The sequence below is a fragment of the Anticarsia gemmatalis genome, chromosome 6 (assembly GCF_050436995.1).
Source record: "Anticarsia gemmatalis isolate Benzon Research Colony breed Stoneville strain chromosome 6, ilAntGemm2 primary, whole genome shotgun sequence".
Taxonomy (NCBI): Eukaryota; Metazoa; Arthropoda; class Insecta; order Lepidoptera; family Erebidae; genus Anticarsia; species Anticarsia gemmatalis.
The window spans coordinates 8,160,148-8,181,977 of NC_134750.1; the positions used below are offsets into that span (position 1 = coordinate 8,160,148).

The 21,830-nt window shown below is 34.7% G+C and overlaps 6 protein-coding genes across 6 annotated transcripts; 3 read left to right on the forward strand and 3 right to left on the reverse strand.

Moving 5' to 3' along the window:
* Nucleotides 1–331: 331 nt before the first annotated feature.
* On the reverse strand, nt 332–3,673 carry Nmd3 (60S ribosomal export protein NMD3). Its single transcript, XM_076115610.1, has 8 exons — nt 3,473–3,673; nt 3,017–3,151; nt 2,578–2,728; nt 2,184–2,427; nt 1,622–2,025; nt 1,380–1,537; nt 1,022–1,204; nt 332–615 (listed from the first exon to the last, which is right to left on the reverse strand). Exons 1-8 carry the CDS (start codon nt 3,520–3,522, stop codon nt 429–431), a joined length of 1,512 nt encoding a protein of 503 aa, XP_075971725.1. The 5' UTR covers nt 3,523–3,673; the 3' UTR covers nt 332–428.
* Nucleotides 3,674–4,011: 338 nt separating this feature from the next.
* Nucleotides 4,012–5,796, forward strand: LOC142973663 (ATP synthase subunit beta, mitochondrial-like). Its single transcript, XM_076115609.1, has one exon. It carries the CDS (start codon nt 4,126–4,128, stop codon nt 5,662–5,664), a length of 1,539 nt encoding a protein of 512 aa, XP_075971724.1. The 5' UTR covers nt 4,012–4,125; the 3' UTR covers nt 5,665–5,796.
* Nucleotides 5,797–7,223: 1,427 nt separating this feature from the next.
* RpL24 (ribosomal protein L24) lies at nt 7,224–9,052 on the reverse strand. Its single transcript, XM_076115611.1, has 5 exons — nt 8,957–9,052; nt 8,756–8,831; nt 8,397–8,482; nt 7,833–7,994; nt 7,224–7,393 (listed from the first exon to the last, which is right to left on the reverse strand). The coding sequence occupies exons 1-5, from the start codon at nt 8,959–8,961 to the stop codon at nt 7,255–7,257; spliced, it is 468 nt and encodes a 155-aa protein (XP_075971726.1). The 5' UTR covers nt 8,962–9,052; the 3' UTR covers nt 7,224–7,254.
* A 514-nt stretch (nt 9,053–9,566) lies between these two features.
* Nucleotides 9,567–10,352, forward strand: Ccdc58 (Coiled-coil domain-containing 58). Its single transcript, XM_076115613.1, has 3 exons — nt 9,567–9,727; nt 9,831–10,103; nt 10,182–10,352. Exons 1-3 carry the CDS (start codon nt 9,698–9,700, stop codon nt 10,287–10,289), a joined length of 411 nt encoding a protein of 136 aa, XP_075971728.1. The 5' UTR covers nt 9,567–9,697; the 3' UTR covers nt 10,290–10,352.
* A 567-nt stretch (nt 10,353–10,919) lies between these two features.
* On the reverse strand, nt 10,920–11,960 carry LOC142973667 (UPF0389 protein CG9231). The gene is made up of 3 exons (XM_076115612.1): nt 11,853–11,960; nt 11,538–11,756; nt 10,920–11,246 (listed from the first exon to the last, which is right to left on the reverse strand). Exons 2-3 carry the CDS (start codon nt 11,735–11,737, stop codon nt 11,036–11,038), a joined length of 411 nt encoding a protein of 136 aa, XP_075971727.1. The 5' UTR covers nt 11,738–11,756; nt 11,853–11,960; the 3' UTR covers nt 10,920–11,035.
* Nucleotides 11,961–13,144: 1,184 nt separating this feature from the next.
* Kap-alpha1 (karyopherin alpha1) lies at nt 13,145–21,569 on the forward strand. The gene is made up of 11 exons (XM_076115617.1): nt 13,145–13,302; nt 13,990–14,163; nt 14,432–14,644; nt 14,875–15,098; nt 15,907–16,016; nt 16,445–16,598; nt 16,754–16,958; nt 17,112–17,239; nt 17,315–17,481; nt 18,082–18,314; nt 21,233–21,569. Exons 2-10 carry the CDS (start codon nt 13,990–13,992, stop codon nt 18,270–18,272), a joined length of 1,566 nt encoding a protein of 521 aa, XP_075971732.1. The 5' UTR covers nt 13,145–13,302; the 3' UTR covers nt 18,273–18,314; nt 21,233–21,569.
* The last annotated feature ends 261 nt before the right edge of the window (nt 21,570–21,830 follow it).

Genomic DNA, 21,830 nt, shown 5'->3' on the forward strand with positions numbered 1-21,830 from the left:
AGTACGAGTACGAAAACTCATACTCGATTTTCATGTATCATTATGTAAATTGTGTCTTGCAAAGAAGAGATCTATTAAATACTATAAACTATGACTTAGATTATGAAGAGTATCTTTTACTCGCAAGATTGTGAATCACAGATTAAATTATCTTTTACCACGTAACACCCACAAATTATGAGTTTTTAGAGGTAAACTGAAATGCCTTTCTTTCGTTCGAACTATCTCCATATTATGTCAAACCCCATTTAATTAATTACAGCCGCAAAATCGGACAATGTAAATGATTGATGATGACTTGTTTGTAAATGAAAAAATAAAACAAAAAGTATACAAGATGCATAGATACCTTTATTCCGCATAGGATACAAATAAAGTACATATAGAATGTATAGAACAAGAATATAACAATATCCAAACGCTTCACGTTACACTTCAGTCATCTCGACATCTTCGATATTCAAGTCGTCTAACATCTCAGCGAGCGTGATGCGCGGCAACATTGGATCAATCTCGTCAGTGTCCACTGGTACTTTCTTATCGTCCTTGAATATATTCACGTTCTGCCTAAACGCCGGATCTTCTTCCAAGTCATCCAAGAAATCATTGTAATCTCTGCAAATGAAAATGTAGGCAATTAATAACAATTTTAAACCAACAACAAATGCTATACAAACATTATTTGCTAGTAACAAGTGGTAGTGATTATTATCAATAACATGATTTTATTTTATTTCAATGGCAATAACAACAATTTTAACATAAAATGTTGCATATGCAGTTTTATGAAAATATTATCATATGTTTGTACTAAGGTTTTTTATCTTTGTAGTCAATAGTTTACATTTGAAACAAATATTTCGCAATAAACTTATCTATTTCAATTACATTTTATCAAAGCAAATAGCAGACAGTTGGTAGTTAGTTCATTACATCACTAGTTAAGGCAGTAGAGTAATGAGGTTAAAATCACATTCAATGATAACTTGCACTTGAATCAAAAGATAAAAACGTTACTCACTCATTAGTAGAACTAAGTCCTTCATGTAATTCTTCTGCCATGTGTTTGAGCTTCCAGGCGCGAGCGCGACGTCTAGCCGACCTTTCGCCGTAGAACTTTTTGACTAAGAAAACATCTGGTACAGCACTCCGATCCAGTTTATCGAAGTTTGAATCATTGACATTGGAGTCGCCAATGTTATAACTAGATAAAAAATTAAAATAAAGTTACACATTAGTTCAAAAGTCTAAGTCTTTTAAAATACTATTTAAACATTTCTTTTAAAATACTAAATAATAGCAATTATTTGAAATAGAGTACTCTAATATCAAGAATCCAAGTATGTAAAGTTTAATGTCTAGTCATAAGCTATGCTTACCCAAGGACAGTGTCACCAGGTTTTAAAATGTGGCCTAGATGAGTCCGAGTGTGCACTGGATTGACATCTAAACCAAGCTCGCTTGCTTTCACTACCCACACATCTGCTACAACATGTTTGTTTGACACCATACCTTGCCCAGGGAATGACTTTTTCTCCTGAAATATATAACAAATCATGATCAATGATCTAATAATTATGAATTTCTTTCAGTGTAAAGGAAGAAAACAGCTTCAACTTACATGTTCTTTCAGTATATCAATGTCCATCACAATGTATTCAACTAACTGCTTGGGATTGCATATTGGAGAAAATGGATTCCGCCAATACACTGTAGAGGATACATCACAAACTTGACCAGTCCCAGCATCAATCAAATGTATAGTACTTGTTACTCTATGTACTAGACACACTGGTGATATACCACCAAGTTGTTGGGTCAGTTTCTTAGGCAGGCAGACAACACTGTCCTTCGACAGCGGCACAATCTCAATACTAAATGTGAACTTGTAGTTGTATATATTACTGTGAATATCATGTGATATAAGCTTCTTGGAATGCTGGCACTTCACTGGCAACACAGACTGAATAAAGTCCACCATCTTGCGTGCATGATTCTCTGATGAATAAAAGAAGTCTAATCCATCTGGAATGTAAGAAAATAATTCTGTTAGTTAACTATAAATGTTATTGTCTTTTTGGATTACATTAACAGTGCCCTAAATCACTATCTATTTACATATGTATAAGTTTCTACAACTATTTCAGTGATATACTTGATATTGTTTCATAATTTAAACTCACCATGTTTGGGTTTTATGCCAAGCGTATTCTCATGTGCTTTATGTTTCAAAATCAGCTGTTCAAGGTAGTAGAATGTTTTTCTGTTATTTGCCCTTTGCCTCACTTGTACCAAGGCACGCCAGTAGTCCTGAGCTTCAGAGCGGTGGCAGGCATCACACATTTGATGTTGAATGTTGAACTCCACAATGAAGGTTTGTTGAAGCACTGCTCCACCCATAACTTCACCTTGTACTGTGAGTTTAACCTATAACATTGAAATATTATTGCATGAAATACAATATTAATGACAGCACAAATAAGATATCAGACACAGTGAAGTGGCTTTTATTATTTTCAAGTAATTATCTTACTACTTTAGTTCAATGTGTATGATTTATAAGAATTATGTAACTACCTTTATCCTTTTTGAATGTGGCTCAGTCCATGCAAATCCAGCATCTACAAGTTTAACTCTGCTTAAGCCTTTTAACCTTTTCAAACAGAGTGCAAGCAATTCTCGTGACTCCAATGCTGCCACTACCCATTCTGCAGGTGGTTGTAAATATCTGCAGGAAACGCATTATCATTTTATATAAATATTATACATTTATAATAAGTCCCCAACCCACATTTGACCAGTATAGTGGATTCAAGGCCTAACTTGTCCTTAGTTTGGGAGGAGACCATTGCTGAGCAGTGGGACAGGAATGGGTAAAAAAAAATGAAATTTTTTAATGATTATATACATTGTTATAAGATATGTTTAACAAGTATTTTAGACATTTATATTGGATGTCAATATGAATAGATCATTATTTCACAACTTTAACAAATATTGTACAACAATAATATACCTCTCACATCCCCTGCAGAAGAAAAGTGTTGCTTGTTTGGGTATGCCATCTGTGATGTCTACATTAGCTCGCAGGCAAGCTACACACATGTTAGACGGGTTAGCCTCTATAGGCACAGCACACTGGCAGCATAATCTGAAAAACAATATTTGTTTTCTATTTACCACTCATTCTGCTATCAAATATTTCTCAGAATCTAATAACAACTTATGAACATAATGGTTTTAAAGACATGAACAAGCGGTAAATCAAATTACTGGTCGTCAGGGCCGGGAATAAGAAGCATAAATATTATGAAACTTTAATTACTCTGTACGAACTTTATATTAAGCTTTAAGTATTTAATAACAATAGGCATCTAAGGCTCAACCCATCAACGGGTAAACGAACAATAAAACATTAAATGACTTGCGTCTGCGTTTTCACCAAACTGTAACCTAACATTTTCTTACTTACATTCTGGTGTTACTTTGACCCGAAACATTATCAGGAGATATATACTCCATTTTTATATTCAACGTTTATCTTGATGGATCATAAAAATATAGAATATATTGTTAAATGATGTCTAATGTGTTAGACAGGACACGCTACACATTTATCCAGTCGCCCATCAACACATTGAACACATGAGAAAGAAATGTCAAACTGTGAAGTGAGCAGAAAATGACAGATACAATCAAAATAAAGGCAAGTATTATGTTGCCAGTATGTAGAAAGTTTTTGTGGTAATGATAATAAGGCAGTCCATTCAGTAACTTTCTTCCAATAGGCGCACGCTGTACTTAGTGTTCCTACACTACCTACAGAATACTAATGGTAGGTTAGTATAGATCGAATAATCGAATAAAGATAATTTATCTATTAAACATAATTATTATTACATATGTTATTATTCCTCTTTTAATAAAAAAAACATGTTTAAAATTATAAATATGAAGACTGGCGAGAATGCCGACGTTTTAAGTCTCATATCCGGATACGGCAATGTCGTAATCATTCTGTGCTGATATCCGAACGTCGAATTGTTACGTAAAGAATTCGAACCTCTTTGGTGACCTCTCCGACCATCTACTGTGCATTTATTCGACCGACTCTCAAATTCGAAAATGTTCTCCACCGTCTGCAGGGCGGGCCGTTTGGCTACAAGGACAGTAGTCAATAATACTTCCGACAAGGCACCCTTAGCCGCTGCGCCCGTGGTGAACAAGCGTGATTATGCGGCTAAAGCTTCAGGCAAGGGATCAGGTAAGGTGGTGGCTGTTATCGGTGCCGTAGTAGACGTGCAATTCGAAGACAACCTTCCACCAATTCTAAATGCTTTGGAGGTACAAAACCGCTCGCCCCGGCTTGTGCTGGAGGTGGCCCAGCACTTGGGAGAGAACACCGTCCGTACCATCGCTATGGACGGTACCGAGGGTCTGGTCCGCGGACAGCCCGTCCTGGACTCTGGCTCCCCCATCCGTATCCCCGTGGGCGCTGAGACCCTCGGCCGCATCATCAACGTCATCGGTGAGCCCATCGACGAGCGCGGCCCCATCCCGACCGACAAGACCGCAGCCATCCACGCCGAGGCTCCCGAGTTCGTGGACATGTCTGTACAGCAGGAGATTCTTGTAACCGGTATCAAGGTCGTAGATCTGCTCGCCCCCTACGCCAAGGGAGGTAAGATCGGTCTGTTCGGCGGCGCCGGTGTCGGCAAGACTGTACTCATCATGGAGCTGATCAACAACGTCGCCAAGGCCCACGGTGGTTACTCCGTGTTCGCCGGAGTGGGCGAGCGTACCCGTGAGGGCAACGACTTGTACCACGAGATGATTGAGTCTGGTGTCATCTCCCTGAAGGACAAGACCTCCAAGGTAGCACTTGTGTACGGTCAGATGAACGAGCCCCCCGGCGCGCGTGCCCGTGTCGCTCTGACTGGTCTGACCGTGGCTGAATACTTCCGTGACCAGGAAGGACAGGATGTGCTGCTTTTCATTGACAACATTTTCCGTTTCACTCAGGCTGGTTCTGAGGTGTCTGCCCTGCTGGGTCGTATCCCCTCTGCCGTAGGTTACCAACCTACCCTGGCCACTGACATGGGTACCATGCAGGAGCGCATTACCACCACCAAGAAGGGTTCCATTACCTCAGTGCAGGCTATCTACGTGCCAGCTGATGACTTGACTGACCCTGCCCCTGCCACCACCTTCGCTCACTTGGACGCCACCACTGTGCTGTCTCGTGCCATTGCTGAGCTGGGTATCTACCCTGCTGTGGACCCTCTTGACTCCACCTCCCGTATCATGGACCCTAACATTATTGGAGCTGAACACTACAACATTGCCCGTGGAGTCCAGAAGATTCTGCAGGACTACAAGTCCCTCCAGGACATTATTGCTATCCTGGGTATGGATGAGTTGTCTGAGGAAGACAAGCTGACTGTGGCTCGTGCTCGCAAGATCCAGAGGTTCCTGTCGCAGCCTTTCCAGGTTGCTGAGGTGTTCACCGGACACGCTGGCAAGTTGGTACCTTTGGAAGAGACCATTAAGGGATTCTCCAAGATTCTGCAGGGAGAGTATGACCACCTCCCTGAAGTAGCATTCTACATGGTTGGACCCATTGAGGAAGTAGTGGCTAAGGCTGAAACCCTTGCCAAGTCGTAAATAAATTAGCTGTTAATGTTTCCATTTAACCATAAGTTATTGCTTATGCCTATTAAATAAATTATGTACACGAAAGCAGATATTGTAGATAAACATTCTGTATCAGTAATGAAAATAAATTTTTAAATTATATGTAAGTGTATTAATTGCCTAGGTACCTATATTAATATCCACCTTATGTAACAACATAACAAGTGAATAGGAAATAAATTAAAACAGGCTTTTCAGTATTTGTTTGTCTGCAGCTACTGTCAGACATTATAAATTTAATTATTAATTACTAAACAACAAAATTACGTAACTTTTTCGTAAGTAGCTCGGTCAACACAGATTTTAGCTGTAATAATTCGTACCGTATTTAGTGTTGAAAATTGGAATGTAGGGCTAGCATACATACTTACCACACGGTAAAAGACACGGTGATTCGACTTCTGCTAAAATAATAAGTATGTAACCGTCCCTAAGCTCGTAAGCTTTTTGTCGATTCGACAACCATGTCCATCCGTTGTCACCTGCAGGCTGCATTCCTCTCATAAATATTTTATTATTGTTTACGAACCTGTCAGAATATAGCTGCATAATTTATGTAATATTCATTATGTTATGATACATGGGTACCCCATTATTTACTTTTTAGGTCGAAGGGGAACTTCTGAACTTTCCTAGTCTTTTACTTACCAATGAAGTAATACTGTCTTATTGCTACTAGCTACCGCTATGGTTCTACACAAACTTCTCAGTGAGTTCTCCCGTATTATCAAATCATTAGTTTCAATCTATATAGATTCGATTTTCAGATTGGACAGTGTTATAAGTGTCTCCTAACAACTTCAACAATTTCGCTACATCATAATGAACGATTCTTAGGTCCGCTTGGAGAGAATTGCAGGGCGCGAAGACGAGGGCTATTGCGCGTGAGGCGGCCTATTAGTAGAACATTTGAACAAGATTATGCTGCATGTAATGTTTGCTTTTAAATGAGGAGTAACAGATCAAAGTGTATTAACTCCAGTCACCCCAAAAAAAATTGTACAGAACGTATTTTTTATCTGTTCCGAAACTTGTAACCCACGTCAAATTATGATGCATCAAACTGTATTACTTTCTATTTAAAAAAAGAATCAAATGTATACATCGTTTCAAACTATATTATATCCAGGTTATACATAAAAATATTAGGTATAAAAATATTATAAATTATGCCTTTATCTCAAAAGTTAGATTGATGGAGTTAATACACATTGATCTGTTACTCCTCAAATACACCTACTCGTGTAGTTATTTGGCGACTTTGTTTTAGGTTTTTAGATCGTAGCTATAGTAGTTCCTCACACCAAAATTTTTAGAGATCTACTGGCACTGTGCAAACAGCATGCACTGTCTATTATAAGTTTCTTTCTGACAAAAATCATAAATACATTGATGCTATTTTCGCTTTACCAAAAAGAGCATGTTTAAGTTATCTCTATAAGATACAGTAACTGAAAACTTCAAGTTTAAACACCTAAAACATAAATAAGGAATAATGATCAATGGTTAGTAATAAATCAATACTTGAGTGGCTTATAAAATCTTTTTTATTTTAGGATTTTATCGTTTTCCTCCAACTCTCGGGGCTGACTTCTGACTGACTTTAGCGGCTTTAGCTTTAGGTTGTGCCTTTGCTTTTGGTGGTGGAGCCGCAGCCTTCTTTGCTGCCTTTGTGGACTTCTTCTGTTCCTTTGCAGCTCTGTAAAAGACAAAATTATAAAGTTAAGTTTTAATTTCTAGGTATATGTAATTTTAACTAGGTATCTATTGTATATTAATATTTCGGATACTGTTCAAGTACAGAAAAAAATTATGGGTTCCAAGAGATATTTCTCATACAACATGTCAAATACTAACTATTAACATATAATGTCATTCTTTTATCTTTTCTTGATAAATTACAAATGCACAAATTGTACAAGTGGATTTATGTATATTACGTCCTCCCATAACCAATAGATATTGAAGAAATTTTGATTTCTTCCAACCAGAAACTTAGTTTATAGTTTGTAGAAACACTTTTTGATCTGTGGAAACTTTTCTACATCAATTTCATTGTGAACCTACTCTGTTCACAATTTAGGTGATGCAAAAAGGTTTCTAATAAGTTCATAGCTCTAACATGTATTCATACTAACTTGATAGCCTGTTCCCTCTGAGCCTTGCGCACTTCAGGTTTCATGTTACGCTTAGCCATGATGTCACTAAGTGAAGCACCAACAATAGCTCGCTGGTACTTCTGGGTCCTCCTTGTGCGCTTCTTAGCCTGTTCTTCCTCCTGACCCTTCTTGAACTTGCGCCTGAAATTGTAATTATGAAAAATTCATCAATAATAAAGCACACTGAAAGGAAGTCTCTCTTGCTACTAAAGAGAAAAAAAAATGTATTGTGCAACCACACATATGAAATTATGGATCAAGTGCTTATGATGTGGAAGAACATCTGAACTAAGGGACAGTAGCACAGTACTGGCCAGATCAAAATTTCTAATACAAATACACCAATCATTCAAAACATTCATATAAACTGGAAGAACGCATGAAATACAAGTAAACGCAGAATACAGATTTTACAGAAGCCAAACAATAACAATTCATAACCTAAAAACATAACCTACAATCTATCTCCGTGACCATTTAATCGTAGATTGTAATAGTATTAGAATTGGTTTGATTTCAAGGTGTAGAATAACTTATAGTTACCTGTACAGCACAGTCCATGTTACTTTACGAGGATTCCTCCTCATAAGATGAGCAGCTTCACATTTTGAGTTCAGGAATGTGAAGGTCTGTGAAATTAAATTAAAACTTTGATTAGTGTTAACATTGCTAACAGTAACGTATATCAAAGGAAATGTATATCCACAGCTTAATCAATGTGTATCAGGTATTCACATCTATATCAATCTTAGTGGCTACTCAAAACAATTATAGGGTTTGTTTTGCAATTGTAAGTTTCCAGCACGTTACGGAATCCGCTGTGAACTGGAAGGCGAAAGTCGCCGGTCAGAACTTTACTAGCTATATGACTTAATAAGTAAATAAAAAACGTTAAGATTTACCTTGCCGTCCACCTTAACCATGGTCTTTCCATGGCCAGGATAGATCTTGTAACCACTGTAGGCGCAAAGTCCGATCCTGAAAATCAATCACACACAATGAATATACATCACAACACTTTTCCATTTCATCACATAATTAGGAAAATAACGATAGATTACGCAGATATAGAGAAATTAACTTAAAATAACGAGAAAACGTACTTCATTTTGACTTGTCGAAATGAAAAGGAGAATCACATAGACAAACAAGAACGTACCATAGACAGGGAATAAGGTAGTGGGCACCATAAAAAAGATTTATATTCTCGATAAGCTTACTAAATTATTTAAAATACTAGTGATGATTTAATAGGTACCTACCTAATAAGTACCAGCTGTCCTATAAATAAAGGAAGATACCTATAAATAATAATATTCTTTATCACATTCGTAATTATGGGCATTCTTTTAGTAAGTAAGTATGAGATAATTATATTAGATGTTACTTTGTAACAAATATTCCTCTATCTGGCGCCACCTGAATCATCTGCAATAGATGGACACAGCCCAATGATGATGATGAGATTAAAACGTCCTTTAGTATTTCCAAATTTATTTTTGTTAGCGAATATTGAATAAACTAAACTTAACTATGACTAATTAACAAAAAGAAAATATTTACAAATACAATTAAATCGGAAATAAACATATTACTTAGATTAAATTTAAAAATCATTATTTTTTTACGATTTATTGGCAAAAAATATATTATTATTACATGGATTTTATTTTTCATTTCCAAATGACAAATACCTTCGCCTTCTCAAATTTTCACAACACTTTATATTTAAAAAAAAAGTCTAACCTCAAAATAGTTGTAATCCGGTTGTCGAAGTTCCCAAAAATATCAAAAATCTAATAAAGTTGCGTAAATTCGACATATTTGTCCATTAAAATAATCAAATGATTTGCCCGGACTTCTTAGAATTTCAGGTACCTAATCAGCACACTCTGTACGATAATTTTAAAAAAAAATTCACTATTAAGAACAGTATTATGCAAATATTTGAATTGTTATTAACTGATTTATTTTCAGGATAACCTGAAAAAAATGCGTATATTGGACGACAAAATAGTATATTCGCTTAACACATCAATACCAACGGAATCATTTGCCAGTAAAGTTGATGCTCACTCAGCATGTCAAGATTTATATTCTCAAATTCAAAAAGGGCATTCAGAAAGAGAAAATGTTATAAAAAATTGCATCGTCTCAACCGCAGAGGTGGTAAAGAAGTTAAAGGCTGCTAAAGAAGAGAAGCCTGATGATTTTGATGTTTTGAAAAATTTAAAAGCTGAACAAAAAAAGGTAATCATTACTGCACATTGAATACACCTTGTCATAACATGATTTAATTTATTCCAATAATATCAACTCTATTTTCAGCTACGACTACTACAAACAGAACTCAGTGTGGAGGAAGTTATTAAAGAAAAAACAACAAAGTTGTTTACAGAGAAGTGCAGAAGTTATTACAAACCCAATGATTTATGAAGACTGAAGCTTTTATCAACTTTTTATTGTGTACATAAAAATATAAATAGTTGTTAGATAATACTGCTTCTTATTTAACTTAAATAGATATTATATTAGGTATATAGGTGTCATAATAAATATGCTACTCATATAAAGATGCAGTCCGGACTACTTTGTCCCACAGAAAATAATACCTATGTTTAAAGTATTTGCTAGTCTAGTCTGTGGCCAGGCCTTTTATAACTCTTTTTTTTTCAACTATTGTATTGACCTCTCTCTTAGCACTTCTCAAAACTCACATAACTATCCACCAACTATTTTTACTCAATACAAACTCTTGAATAGAATATACCTTTTAATAGCTTCATCTTTTAGCAAAAAAGTGATTACAAAATGATTAATAGATGGGATTTGTGCAATTTATATAAATTTATGTATACTCCATTACATTGTATGAAATGCATACATACATATCTTACTTTTTAGCCCTCAGGAAAGTTAAGGTAATCTTTGTCACTTGTGGTAGTGATCTATTTACTCATAGTAATACATTGAACAAAGCGGGCAAGCAATGTTTTTTTGATCATAAAAATATATGCCTGTTTTATTTTTAGCTATTGATAAAAGTTATCAGAAAATAACATAGACTTTAAAAGTTATTGTAGCGTTTATACAATATCAACAGAAAAATATATAAATAATGATCTGAGATAATACTACTGTTCACCTAATCTAACAAATTTAACAGATATCTTTGGAAATCACTAGGATTTTGAAGCTGATTGTTCTTTTTCCTTATATTCTTCTTCGTATTTCTTGTGCCAATCTAAATTCATTTGATGGACTGATTCTCCTCGTTTTGCAGCTGATTTACCATGTAATACTGCACCCAAACTTGCTAGTGCTGTAAGTAGCATCAACACATTTGCAATCTTAATCCTGGCTTCACTGCGAGATCGCTCAATAATCTCAGGGCTAAAACAAATTCAGTTTTGTTAGTTTCACACAACAAATAGCATAGAGGAAGACTTGACACAATAAACAGGAAAATACAAACTACAACTCGAAAAACCTACTTTGATTTTCCTACAAACAAGATAATTTAATTCTTACACCTGATTCAAGGTCATATAGGACATCTTATTTTAGATATATTGTAGTTCTGTGTTAATAAAACAACAAAGCATTTTTCTCGTGATTATCAAAAATGAAAAAAAATCATACCAGAGGAAGTTAGAACAAAATAATATAATAGAAAAAACATACGAAACAAATGCAGGGATTTCTTCTTTGGTCTTATATTTTTTTGTCCATACTAGAATGAATTTTTGAAAATCAGAGGGTCTGTATCTTGGTGACATATTAGGTCTTGATCCAGAGCTTGGTGATCCAGCGGGTGGGGTGCAAAAATTCCGACGTATAGAACTTACGCAGGATCGTATGGCAAGTATTTTCATCATTTTCATTGGTTACGTCGCTTACTTCCTATAAATAAGATGGGTAAAAATCAGTCAATAAGCTCTGCTACTTTCGTCAGGCTAGTTGGAAATAAAAAAAAAGAACTATTATATTTTTACTGACCTAAAACATAAGTATTACTCTGTATTAGAATCTGTCTGCCAGATAAGTCCGAGACTGAAATATTACTTCACTTTACTCGATCTGTCAGACAGAATCTGACAGACGTTTAGTGTGACCAACTTCAATTTAGTGAGCCTGCAAATAAGTAGGTAGGTACCTAGTAAAAACATTTTTTTCTTCCTTTCTGATACATTTATTTTATGAATGATTACAACATAGTGAATTACCAGGATACAGGCATTAACCAGTTGATCATAGAACTGCATGCCCGCTAATAAATAACAATAATAATATTTACAATTCATTGGCCAATGTTTGTTTCGGCTGAACGGAGCCTACCAGTAGTTTATCAGACGTTGTACGATCCGATCGTAAAGTAAACAATCAAAAAGTGTTCAAATTCTAGATAATATTACCTACAACAAATTTACCTGTCCAAATTCCTATGATGTACTATAAGTACTAATTTCTTTATAATACGATACTGCTAAAATAATTTGTTTTAATCACAAATTATAGAATTAAATTCATTGGTATCATAATCCTAATGAGTATGTATACTACCAATTTGATTTACCATCAGCTAGCTAAAATTGTGATATTTCTAATACTGCTAATCCCTACCGAATTTCTAAAACTTTACCTAACCAGCCAAGAGGTAAATTTGTTAATGACCTAAAACGGACAAGAGCGCAGGATCCTACCAGATATGACCACCCTGCTAACAATCTGTTAACTGAGTACCTACCTGACTGTTGATTAGGTATTGTTTTGTCTGACCTTGGTGGTTTTTCGGATTTTTCAGAAACAGGGAGTCTTTTCAAAGCTTCTGTGATAATATGTATTAGCAGGACTTCCAACCTCGGAATACCCAAATCTCGGCTTTGCGGGATAGAGTTTTATAGAATTACAGATGTGGGATTCGCGGGATTTTTTGAAAGGGAGAAAACTTACAGAACATGAACATAGCCTGGGATATATCAATGTAAAAAAAAATGAGAAAACGATACCTATTTATCAGAAGGTAATATAACCAGATTATCTCTGAAAAGGCAGTAGGTTCGAAGGCGCCACTGTCTTGTCCTTTGGTATGTTATATTTCCCCAGTTGAATGCTGATAAACTAAATTATTAAAGCTACAATTTACTTCTTAGCTGCAATACCAAGATCTCGGTTTTTGTCGAATGGAAGAGTTGAGAAAACTCAGTTATTGTACTATCCAGAATTCTTACTTTAAAGACTTCATATTTTTCGCATACATAATCTGTGAATGATTGCTATGTTATATTATCTGTGATGTGACGTGATCGTACGTTCTGTCTCATCTGTCCGATTCGATGATATTTTAGTACCTACAATATCTTATATTTTTTTTTAAATAATCGATGGTGGATTGATTTACGAAATTTATTAATTTTCTTTATTTTTCACTCACCTGGTTCCTAAAATTGTAAGTACCTTTGCTAATTATACCTTTGACAAAAATGACATTTCGTGCATTTTCCTCAATAAGTCGACGACTTTGCTTTCAATTTTGCTTGGATTCTTCCATCATTGCAAGATAATTATTTTTGATCGTTTGTAGCTTAGGCGTATATAAATTATGTCACTTTTATTGTAATCCATATTTTGGAAAATGTATTCTGAAGTTGTGATAGAATAAGATTGTTATTGAAAACCCTAAGTGACTTTGAAGTTCTAAGTTTTAGGTCTCATAGTCTAAGTTGTAAGTAGTAATAGCTCAAGTAGTAAAGAAATCACGTCATCTTTGCGTCCTATTTATAATTAAGGTATGATCTAAACATATTTAGAATTTATCCATTTATGCACATTATAGATATAAGTCTGTGTGTATGTTTTTATTCTACTCTTCTTTTTAATGAACAAAAACACAATTCAATGAAAATGTAGAAGAAACTTTGTTTAAGGGTGTTTGTGTTCTTAATGAGATAATAATTATTATGATAAAATTGCACTACTCATAAGGATGTACAGCCATACAAAAACTTTTTTGATCAAGTTTTTGGTTATTGAGGTAACCTTCATATACTTTGTAACTAACAAAGGATTTATAATAATCTAACAATTTGATACTATCTACCACATATAATTAATGAATGAATATAATGTTTCTAAGATGTCTGGTGGACACAAACATCGTTACAAGAATGCTGGCTTGAGCGCAGATGAGTTGCGCCGCCGCAGAGAAGAAGAAGGTGTACAGCTAAGGAAACAAAAAAGGGAACAACAATTATTTAAAAGACGAAATGTTAATCTTCCAGCACCAAATGCTCCAGAAATTGCACTACAGGTATGGAATACTGTCTGGAAATACCTGTTTGACTTGTAAAAGCACCTTGTATTTCCCACACTTCTTTCCCACATCAAATAATTGATATATGAAACCTTGATGTGTAAAGTCTTAAATGATTTTCCATATTCTATGCTTGAGTTTGGTGGTAGTATCTAGCAACAAGCTATTTTCTATTATTGTATGTTTCTTGCTAACTCCCATAGAGACCTAAATTACTTATGTATCATAATGGGTTATTCATGAAGTATAAATTGCTATGTTTTAGGATGACATCAATATATCACCATCAGATGATATCACACCAGCAATGGTTGCCGCCCTATATGGAGACAACCCCCAGGACCAAGTTATGGCAACACAAAAATTTCGTAAACTTTTGAGCCAAGAGCCTAATCCACCAATTGATGAAGTGATACGGACTGGAATAGTTCCTAAATTTGTCGAATTTTTGACCAATAGTACTAATCCAACTTTACAGGTAAACATTTGTAATTTGACCACATTGTTTATTGTTTTGCTATTTAGTTTACCTAAATTTTTTTTGATGAGATGTATAGGTTATCAGTTTTGTTAATGCCTTCAATCATTCTACTGTTAACAAATTATAAAATTCTATTAAATGGTCATAATTTGACTAACCTCTGTTTATTGTTACTTTCACATCTCAAGTACATGTTGGTGTGATGCAAGTGTTGCATTTATTTCTAGTTTGAAGCAGCATGGGCTCTGACAAATATAGCATCAGGGTCATCAGAACAGACGCGCGTTGTGCTGGAGTGTGGAGCAGTGCCAGTGCTGGTGGGGCTTGTTGCGGGAGGTGGTAGTGACGATGTTCGCGAGCAGGCCGTGTGGGCGCTCGGCAATGTCGCTGGCGACTCACCGCGCTGTCGTGATACAGTACTTGCTGCAGGGATCCTCATGCCCCTACTAGAGTAAGTATTCCTAATGTACAATATACAAGGGTATTTGGTTATTGTCTATCCCCCATTTACCTGTCATCCAGACTTACTTAAATACACTGTGATATAGTTTTTACCTTGGTTTTCTGAGAAATATTGATTTTAGCAGTCATAAGTACTATCATATAATTTGTGGCTTGTTTTTTTTGTGTGTTGGAAATGAAAAGGTAAAATAACTTGTTATGAAGTGTATTTAAATGTCACTTGAATCAGTTACAACTATTACTTTTGTAAGAGAGGATTTATGTGGGCTACTCTGTAGCAAAGGAATTTGTGATACCACAATGTTTAGACACTGTATGTAAATTCATCCATCATTCTAATTATTGGGACTTCTGAATTTGTAACCAGGAATTTAGGTTCGTAAATACTTACACATTAGCATTATATTATGTTCATGTGTGTGATTTCAATAAAGCAGAAATAACCAAAGTTTCAGTAAATATTAGACATGAAAAGATTTAATATTTAAAATATTAAATCTTCTTAGTTATTGGGTAGTACAATATATATGTATAAGTATACAATGGGATATATGTACATTCATGTATATTATGGATGATATGCTACAGTAATACCTAACGCAATTTTTTTATTTTTATATGCAATCTAGCAAACTTGATACCAATCAACACCAATGTATGTATGTTGTCACAATTTATATGTGTGGGAAGATAGAACTTATTATAAACATTTTGTTCTACTTTCAGCACTCCAACCATCTAGAGGAATCTCGAAGTGTATTTCACATGACATATTAACATTTTTTTTATTGTTTTAGGATATTAAATAAGTATACAAGGTTATCTATGACTAAGAATGCTGTTTGGACTCTTTCAAATTTGTGTAGAGGTAAAAATCCTCCTACAAACTTCGAAGCTGTTGCCCCAGGCAAGTCCAATTTGTTATTGTATTCATTTAATATTTTTTAATGCTACAAACACAGAAGAGCGGTGATAGCCGAGTGGTATAAGTTGACACCTCCCACGCAAGTGGTCGCAGGTTCGAACCCGAGGCAACACACCAATGACTTTTCGAAGTTATGTGTGTATTAGAAATAATTATCACATGCTCCAACGGTGAAGGAAGACATCGTGAGGAAACCTTGCATGCCTAAAATTTGTTTAAAACATTTACTGAGGGCATGCAAAGTCCCCAACCCGCACTTGGCCAGCGTGGTGGACTCAAGGCCTAACCCCTCCCTCATTACGGGAGGAGACCCTTGCCCAGCAGTGGGACATTAATGGGTTAAATTTATATTTTTTATTATACAAACACAGAAATACCAGTCTTTTACACATGGTAACTGTTATTTTCAGGGATCCCTGTGCTAGCGCGATTGTTACATCACACCGATGCAGATGTATTAAGCGACGCTTGTTGGGCTTTATCTTATTTGTCGGACGGACCAAATGAGAAGATTCAAGCTGTCATAGATGCTGGTGTTTGTAGAAGACTTGTTGAATTACTTATGTAAGGAAAAAACTTGAAAATCAGTCCAATGTATACAGTCACATGCATTAACACGTTCGCTGCCCCTGACGCGTATGTGCGTTTTGTAGAACGCACATACGCGTCGCGGGCAGGGAACGTGTTAAAAATACTTATCACAATGTTGTAATTTGTAGGCATAACAAATCAACGGTCGTTTCGGCGGCATTGCGGGCAGTGGGTAACATTGTCACCGGCAATGACCAACAGACACAAGCTGTACTCAATTGTAACCCACTGCCGAATTTGCATGGGCTTCTGCGCTCCAACACAGAGGCATTGAGGAAGGAGGCTTGCTGGACTTTGTCGAATATAACTGCCGGCAATGCTGCACAGATTCAAGTGAGTTGTTAAAGGAAGTGGTTAAGAATGTAAATTTTAATTGATATAAGAGCATTTCTGTATATTTTTTTTCTGATAAACGTCATACCACCTCTATATACTGTCCGAATACTGACAATACGATAATTAATGTTTGTATTTTTGAATTTTCAGGCAGTAATCGATGCCAATATCTTCCCAGCTCTCATTGAAATTTTAAGGCAAGCTGAATTTAAAACGAGGAAAGAAGCTGCGTGGGCTATTACTAATGCGACAAGTGGAGGCACTCATACCCAAATTAGGTGCCAATATTACCATTTTTTATTTGTGTTAAAATAATGTAACTTTTTCTTAATTTTTTATATATTTCATTTTAGGTATTTAGTGGAACAAGGTTGTATACCACCTCTATGTGACTTACTAACTTTAACTGACGCGAAGACCGTTCAAGTTGCTCTTAATGGTTTAGACAATATATTAAAGGCTGGGCAACAATCAGACCAACGTGATAATCCTTATGCAGTAGCTATTGAAGAATGCTTCGGTAAGTATTTTGTTTGTTTGTTATATTATTCCATGCTAGCTCTACACATTTGACCAACAGTCCAACACTCCAATCTTGTCCAACCTGTTTCTACCCGCGATCTAATTAAACAGGATCTCACAACACACATCATTGTCCACGGCCAACATCTATGGCCGATCTTATGGTTCAGTTCACAACTTAACACTATTCTACCGATCGGCATGCACGAACTAGCTCTCCATATATTATGTGGAAGGTTGGACAAACACTTTGACTGTTGCTCAAATATGTGAGGGATCATCATACATACGGCTTCATTGTTAAATCCACTCCATTGGTGGTCGCCTGAAAGAAATAAGAATCGCTGACAAGAAAAAAAAAAATTGGGGCGGCGCTTGTCCCGTACATCCCCTCACTCCAAAACTATTTCTGAAGCAGGATATAGTTGAACTGTTGTTGAGATTTATTGAATATGTTATCTGTATCATCAATGCCTGTAGAGTACTATGGCCACAAACATTGCTAAAGTATTTGTAAGTGGAAACTTTGCAACAGATATGAACCACATCTAAAGTGTCTACTTGCATACATATTCCTACACGATATTTTTGTTTTCAGGTTTGGATAAAATTGAATTTCTTCAATCACATGAAAATCTTGATATCTATCAAAAGTCTTTTGAGATTATTGAGAACTACTTTGGATCTGAAGAAGAGGATGGTAGACTTGCACCTGCAGTGTCGTCTACAACAGATCAATATCAGTTTAACACGGATCAGTCGGTTCCAATGGGTGGCTTCCAATTCTAACGTAGGCTTATATTGCTACTTTGTATTGATGCTGACTGTGCAGTGAGTACTTGTTTGTGATAATATGTATTGTTTATTATTTTAATATTATTAGACAAGTTAAAAAATTGTGATTAGGCAACTTTCATGTATAGCAGTTTAAAACTTATTGATAGTTTTATATAACTTTACATCAAATGTGAAGTCCATTATCGTTGCATGTAGTATTAAAGGTAGTTCCATGGATTATGTTAATATTCTGATTATTGAATAATTATGTAAAATGCCTTGATCAGTTTCTATCTATATGCTGTGTCTTAAAATATAATATCTAGATGTAAATATACATTACAATGCGATAATCATAATTATTATTAGTTTTAAAAATAGTACCTTATATTTTATTTTACATGAAGCTAATTATTATTGAAATATTTCACTTATACTTCAAAATTATCAAGAACTATCATCAACAGATTTTTGGATAATATAAGTATAGAATATAGAATACATATTATACAACCTGGATCAGCTATATGCCACCTATTTTTTACCACAGTGTCTTGCGAGACAATATTAATGTTGAATACAACATATATGTGTTTTCACAGTTTTTTAAACATTAGCTTTTTAAAGCTTTCCCTAAACCATTATTGTAATTGACATCTCAATTTATATATTTTATTAAGGTTTATGAATAACCACAAACCATGAAATATATTATGATGTATTGCCAAGGGTACCAGTTAATTGACGATTAAATGAAATTAGCTATGCTTTATGAAATGTCAAAAATGTTTTTTAGAAATTGCTTGGTTATACGTCACAGGCTTTTTTTGTTTATATTAAAGAGTGAGAGCGTTCGAGTTAAATAATTTAAAATTTCAACATTGTGGAAGAAAGAATTTAACATGCAATCATTATTGGCTTACGAGCTGGTCCAGAGCACTAGATTAGACTGGAAAAGGTTTTAGACTGCTATTGAAAACTTAAAAAATTTAATACTTCACCAGCTTTTCTGTTTAGTTACGGCAATAAATATTTTACTTGTATAAAGTATAAAAAAAATGCTATTATGTGAAAATATAATGTAACCGAAAATATGTATAATATATCGATAAATATATTATGTAGCCCGATTGGGTAAATTACCGTAAGACTATTTTGCAGGACACAATCATGTTTTGCGTGTATAAGCAATTAACCTTTGTTACATGAAAAAAAGCGCTTAGTTTCGCAGATCATTGGGTTATCGTGTACGAATACGGAATTGTTTCCACGACACTGCTATTACTACTAAACTATATCTTTTACACTAGAAATAACAAATCTTTCTTCATCTAAATGCTTTGAGTTATTATGTCCACTTTAATTCTATATCTATTATTTATTTATCTCATGACATCACAGAATAAAGCAATTTTGAAAATAAATTACTTCTTGTAAGGCGATAATAAAATTTAAATAAATTTAGCCAATTCTGTCCACCAATCTGCATAACTGCAAGTGTGGAACTTCGCATCCCTTGAAATACCTGTATTTAAAGATTTCTCCGGTGTTCAATTGTTAACGGATTAGGCAAGTTATCATTATTTCGAATACACACATGACATATGACTTCAAGAGGTCATAGGTGTTATCTTGTGTTTTAACCCTTAACAATTTGCGTAATGCTTATACCGCTGGTCTATTTACTTATTTTATTCTTACACTTTATCCTAGATCTGATTTTTCGCGTTTCTATGTAAAACAATATTTTATTAGTACGTGTGAATTGATCCTACTTCGACATACTATAAATATACCTTTGTATTTACATACAGTGAGGTTTTACCTATGTCGCTTACAATTTTAAAAAACTTACTGCTTTTATACTTTTAATTCAACTTCGAAGGCAAAACTACGAGAATACCTCGTATAACACAGGGCGTTTTCTGCCTCATTGGAATTGTGTGTCACTTCTTAAGTAAGTTCTAGACCGTCACGTACCGCGGTCCGATTACCCTGCTAGTACATTATTGATTTATGTTCGTCGACGAGGAATAATAGTTGTAATCTACGGTGCCTGCCTGTACAGAGTGTACAGTCCTTTATAATTATCGCAGCTTTAAGAGACATTAATAATTAGGCTTAAATGTCAATAATTTTAAAGATCTCTTAAATTCCTTTCACATGGATTGTCAAAGCAAACCTAGGTTTCATTTATGCTCGTCTAACAAAACAAATTCGACATAAGTAAAGATTAAACAACCGAGGTCTTTTTAGAAGCCAATGCACTTTAATTTTGTCAGTTTTTTTTACAATAGATCAGCCTGTAGGTACCTACTTTTTGTATTCACAATAATAAGCGCATTGAGATTCTCTTTCCTTTGATTAGTGCCTTCGAGTAATGTTTCATGATTAAATAATAATAATTTTAAATACAAATTCTGTAGATAAAATTGTAGATATTGTTACTAGTTATTATTTTATTGATTATATAAATGTCTAATGACGCATTGCAATAATACGTTTAAATATAACACGTGATCAGTTACGAGAATTAATATGAAATAACCTATTTTAGAACAACGGTAGCCGTGTTGTTAATTGGAATAAAGTTGCATGTGCATTAATTTGTTTTCAGTTTCGATTAAGCAAGTAAAAAGTTGCTACATATTTTGAATTGAATAAGTCCTTGTGTATCACTAATGTTAACAGTATATTTATATAATGTTATTATAACATTTTTTATTGCATTTTTTTGTCATTTACTGTTTTATATACTTAAAAATATTTTAACCGATTTAAATATATTTTTTTAACTTGCTCTGTTGTAATTCCTTAGATTGTCATGACTCGCACACGGCGACCACCTAGACATTTATATAAATTATGTAAAGTAATCATATTGTGAAACGTAAAAATTTAAGAATACTTTGACTTGGACATGAAGTTGATAATAATTTCTCGTATGGTGACGAAAAATTTTCTTTTTTCAGATACTATGTGTATACAGAAGTGGGTAGACCCTACAACTTCGTTGAATTTACTGTTTTCTGATCGACCTACAACATCATTGTGTATGTAATTATATTTTGCACCCATTATGTGTAAGGTGATTTTATTAATTTATGTTATTAACAAAGGAACTCGCCTTCTTATTTTTTTACTGTAGATAATGGCGTATCTAGTTCATTTATTTTGTAGTAAAGATTATGTATTATGTTGGCCTTCAAGCTTTTGTTACTAAAATAATAAACTTGTATATTGTTATGTGAAAAATTATCATTTCATAATGTATTACAGATTGGTACCAACACAAAAATGTTATTTTATTTTTCACTCTGTAAATTTTAAAAGTTGTCTATGACTCCTTGTCGTTAAAATAAACGTGAACGCGGATGATTCTTCATGGCTTCCGCGCTGGAAAAGGATTAATAAAACGCCGACGTTCTTAAGCGGCGCTTACTAATTTGATTTTATATTTGGCTCCAGGTCGATATTCGGCTATGGAATCCATTTTTATTGAAACCAGCCAAGGACTCTGTTTTCAGTCCAGATGCAGTGTGCACAATAATGAGGTAGGTAGGTACACTA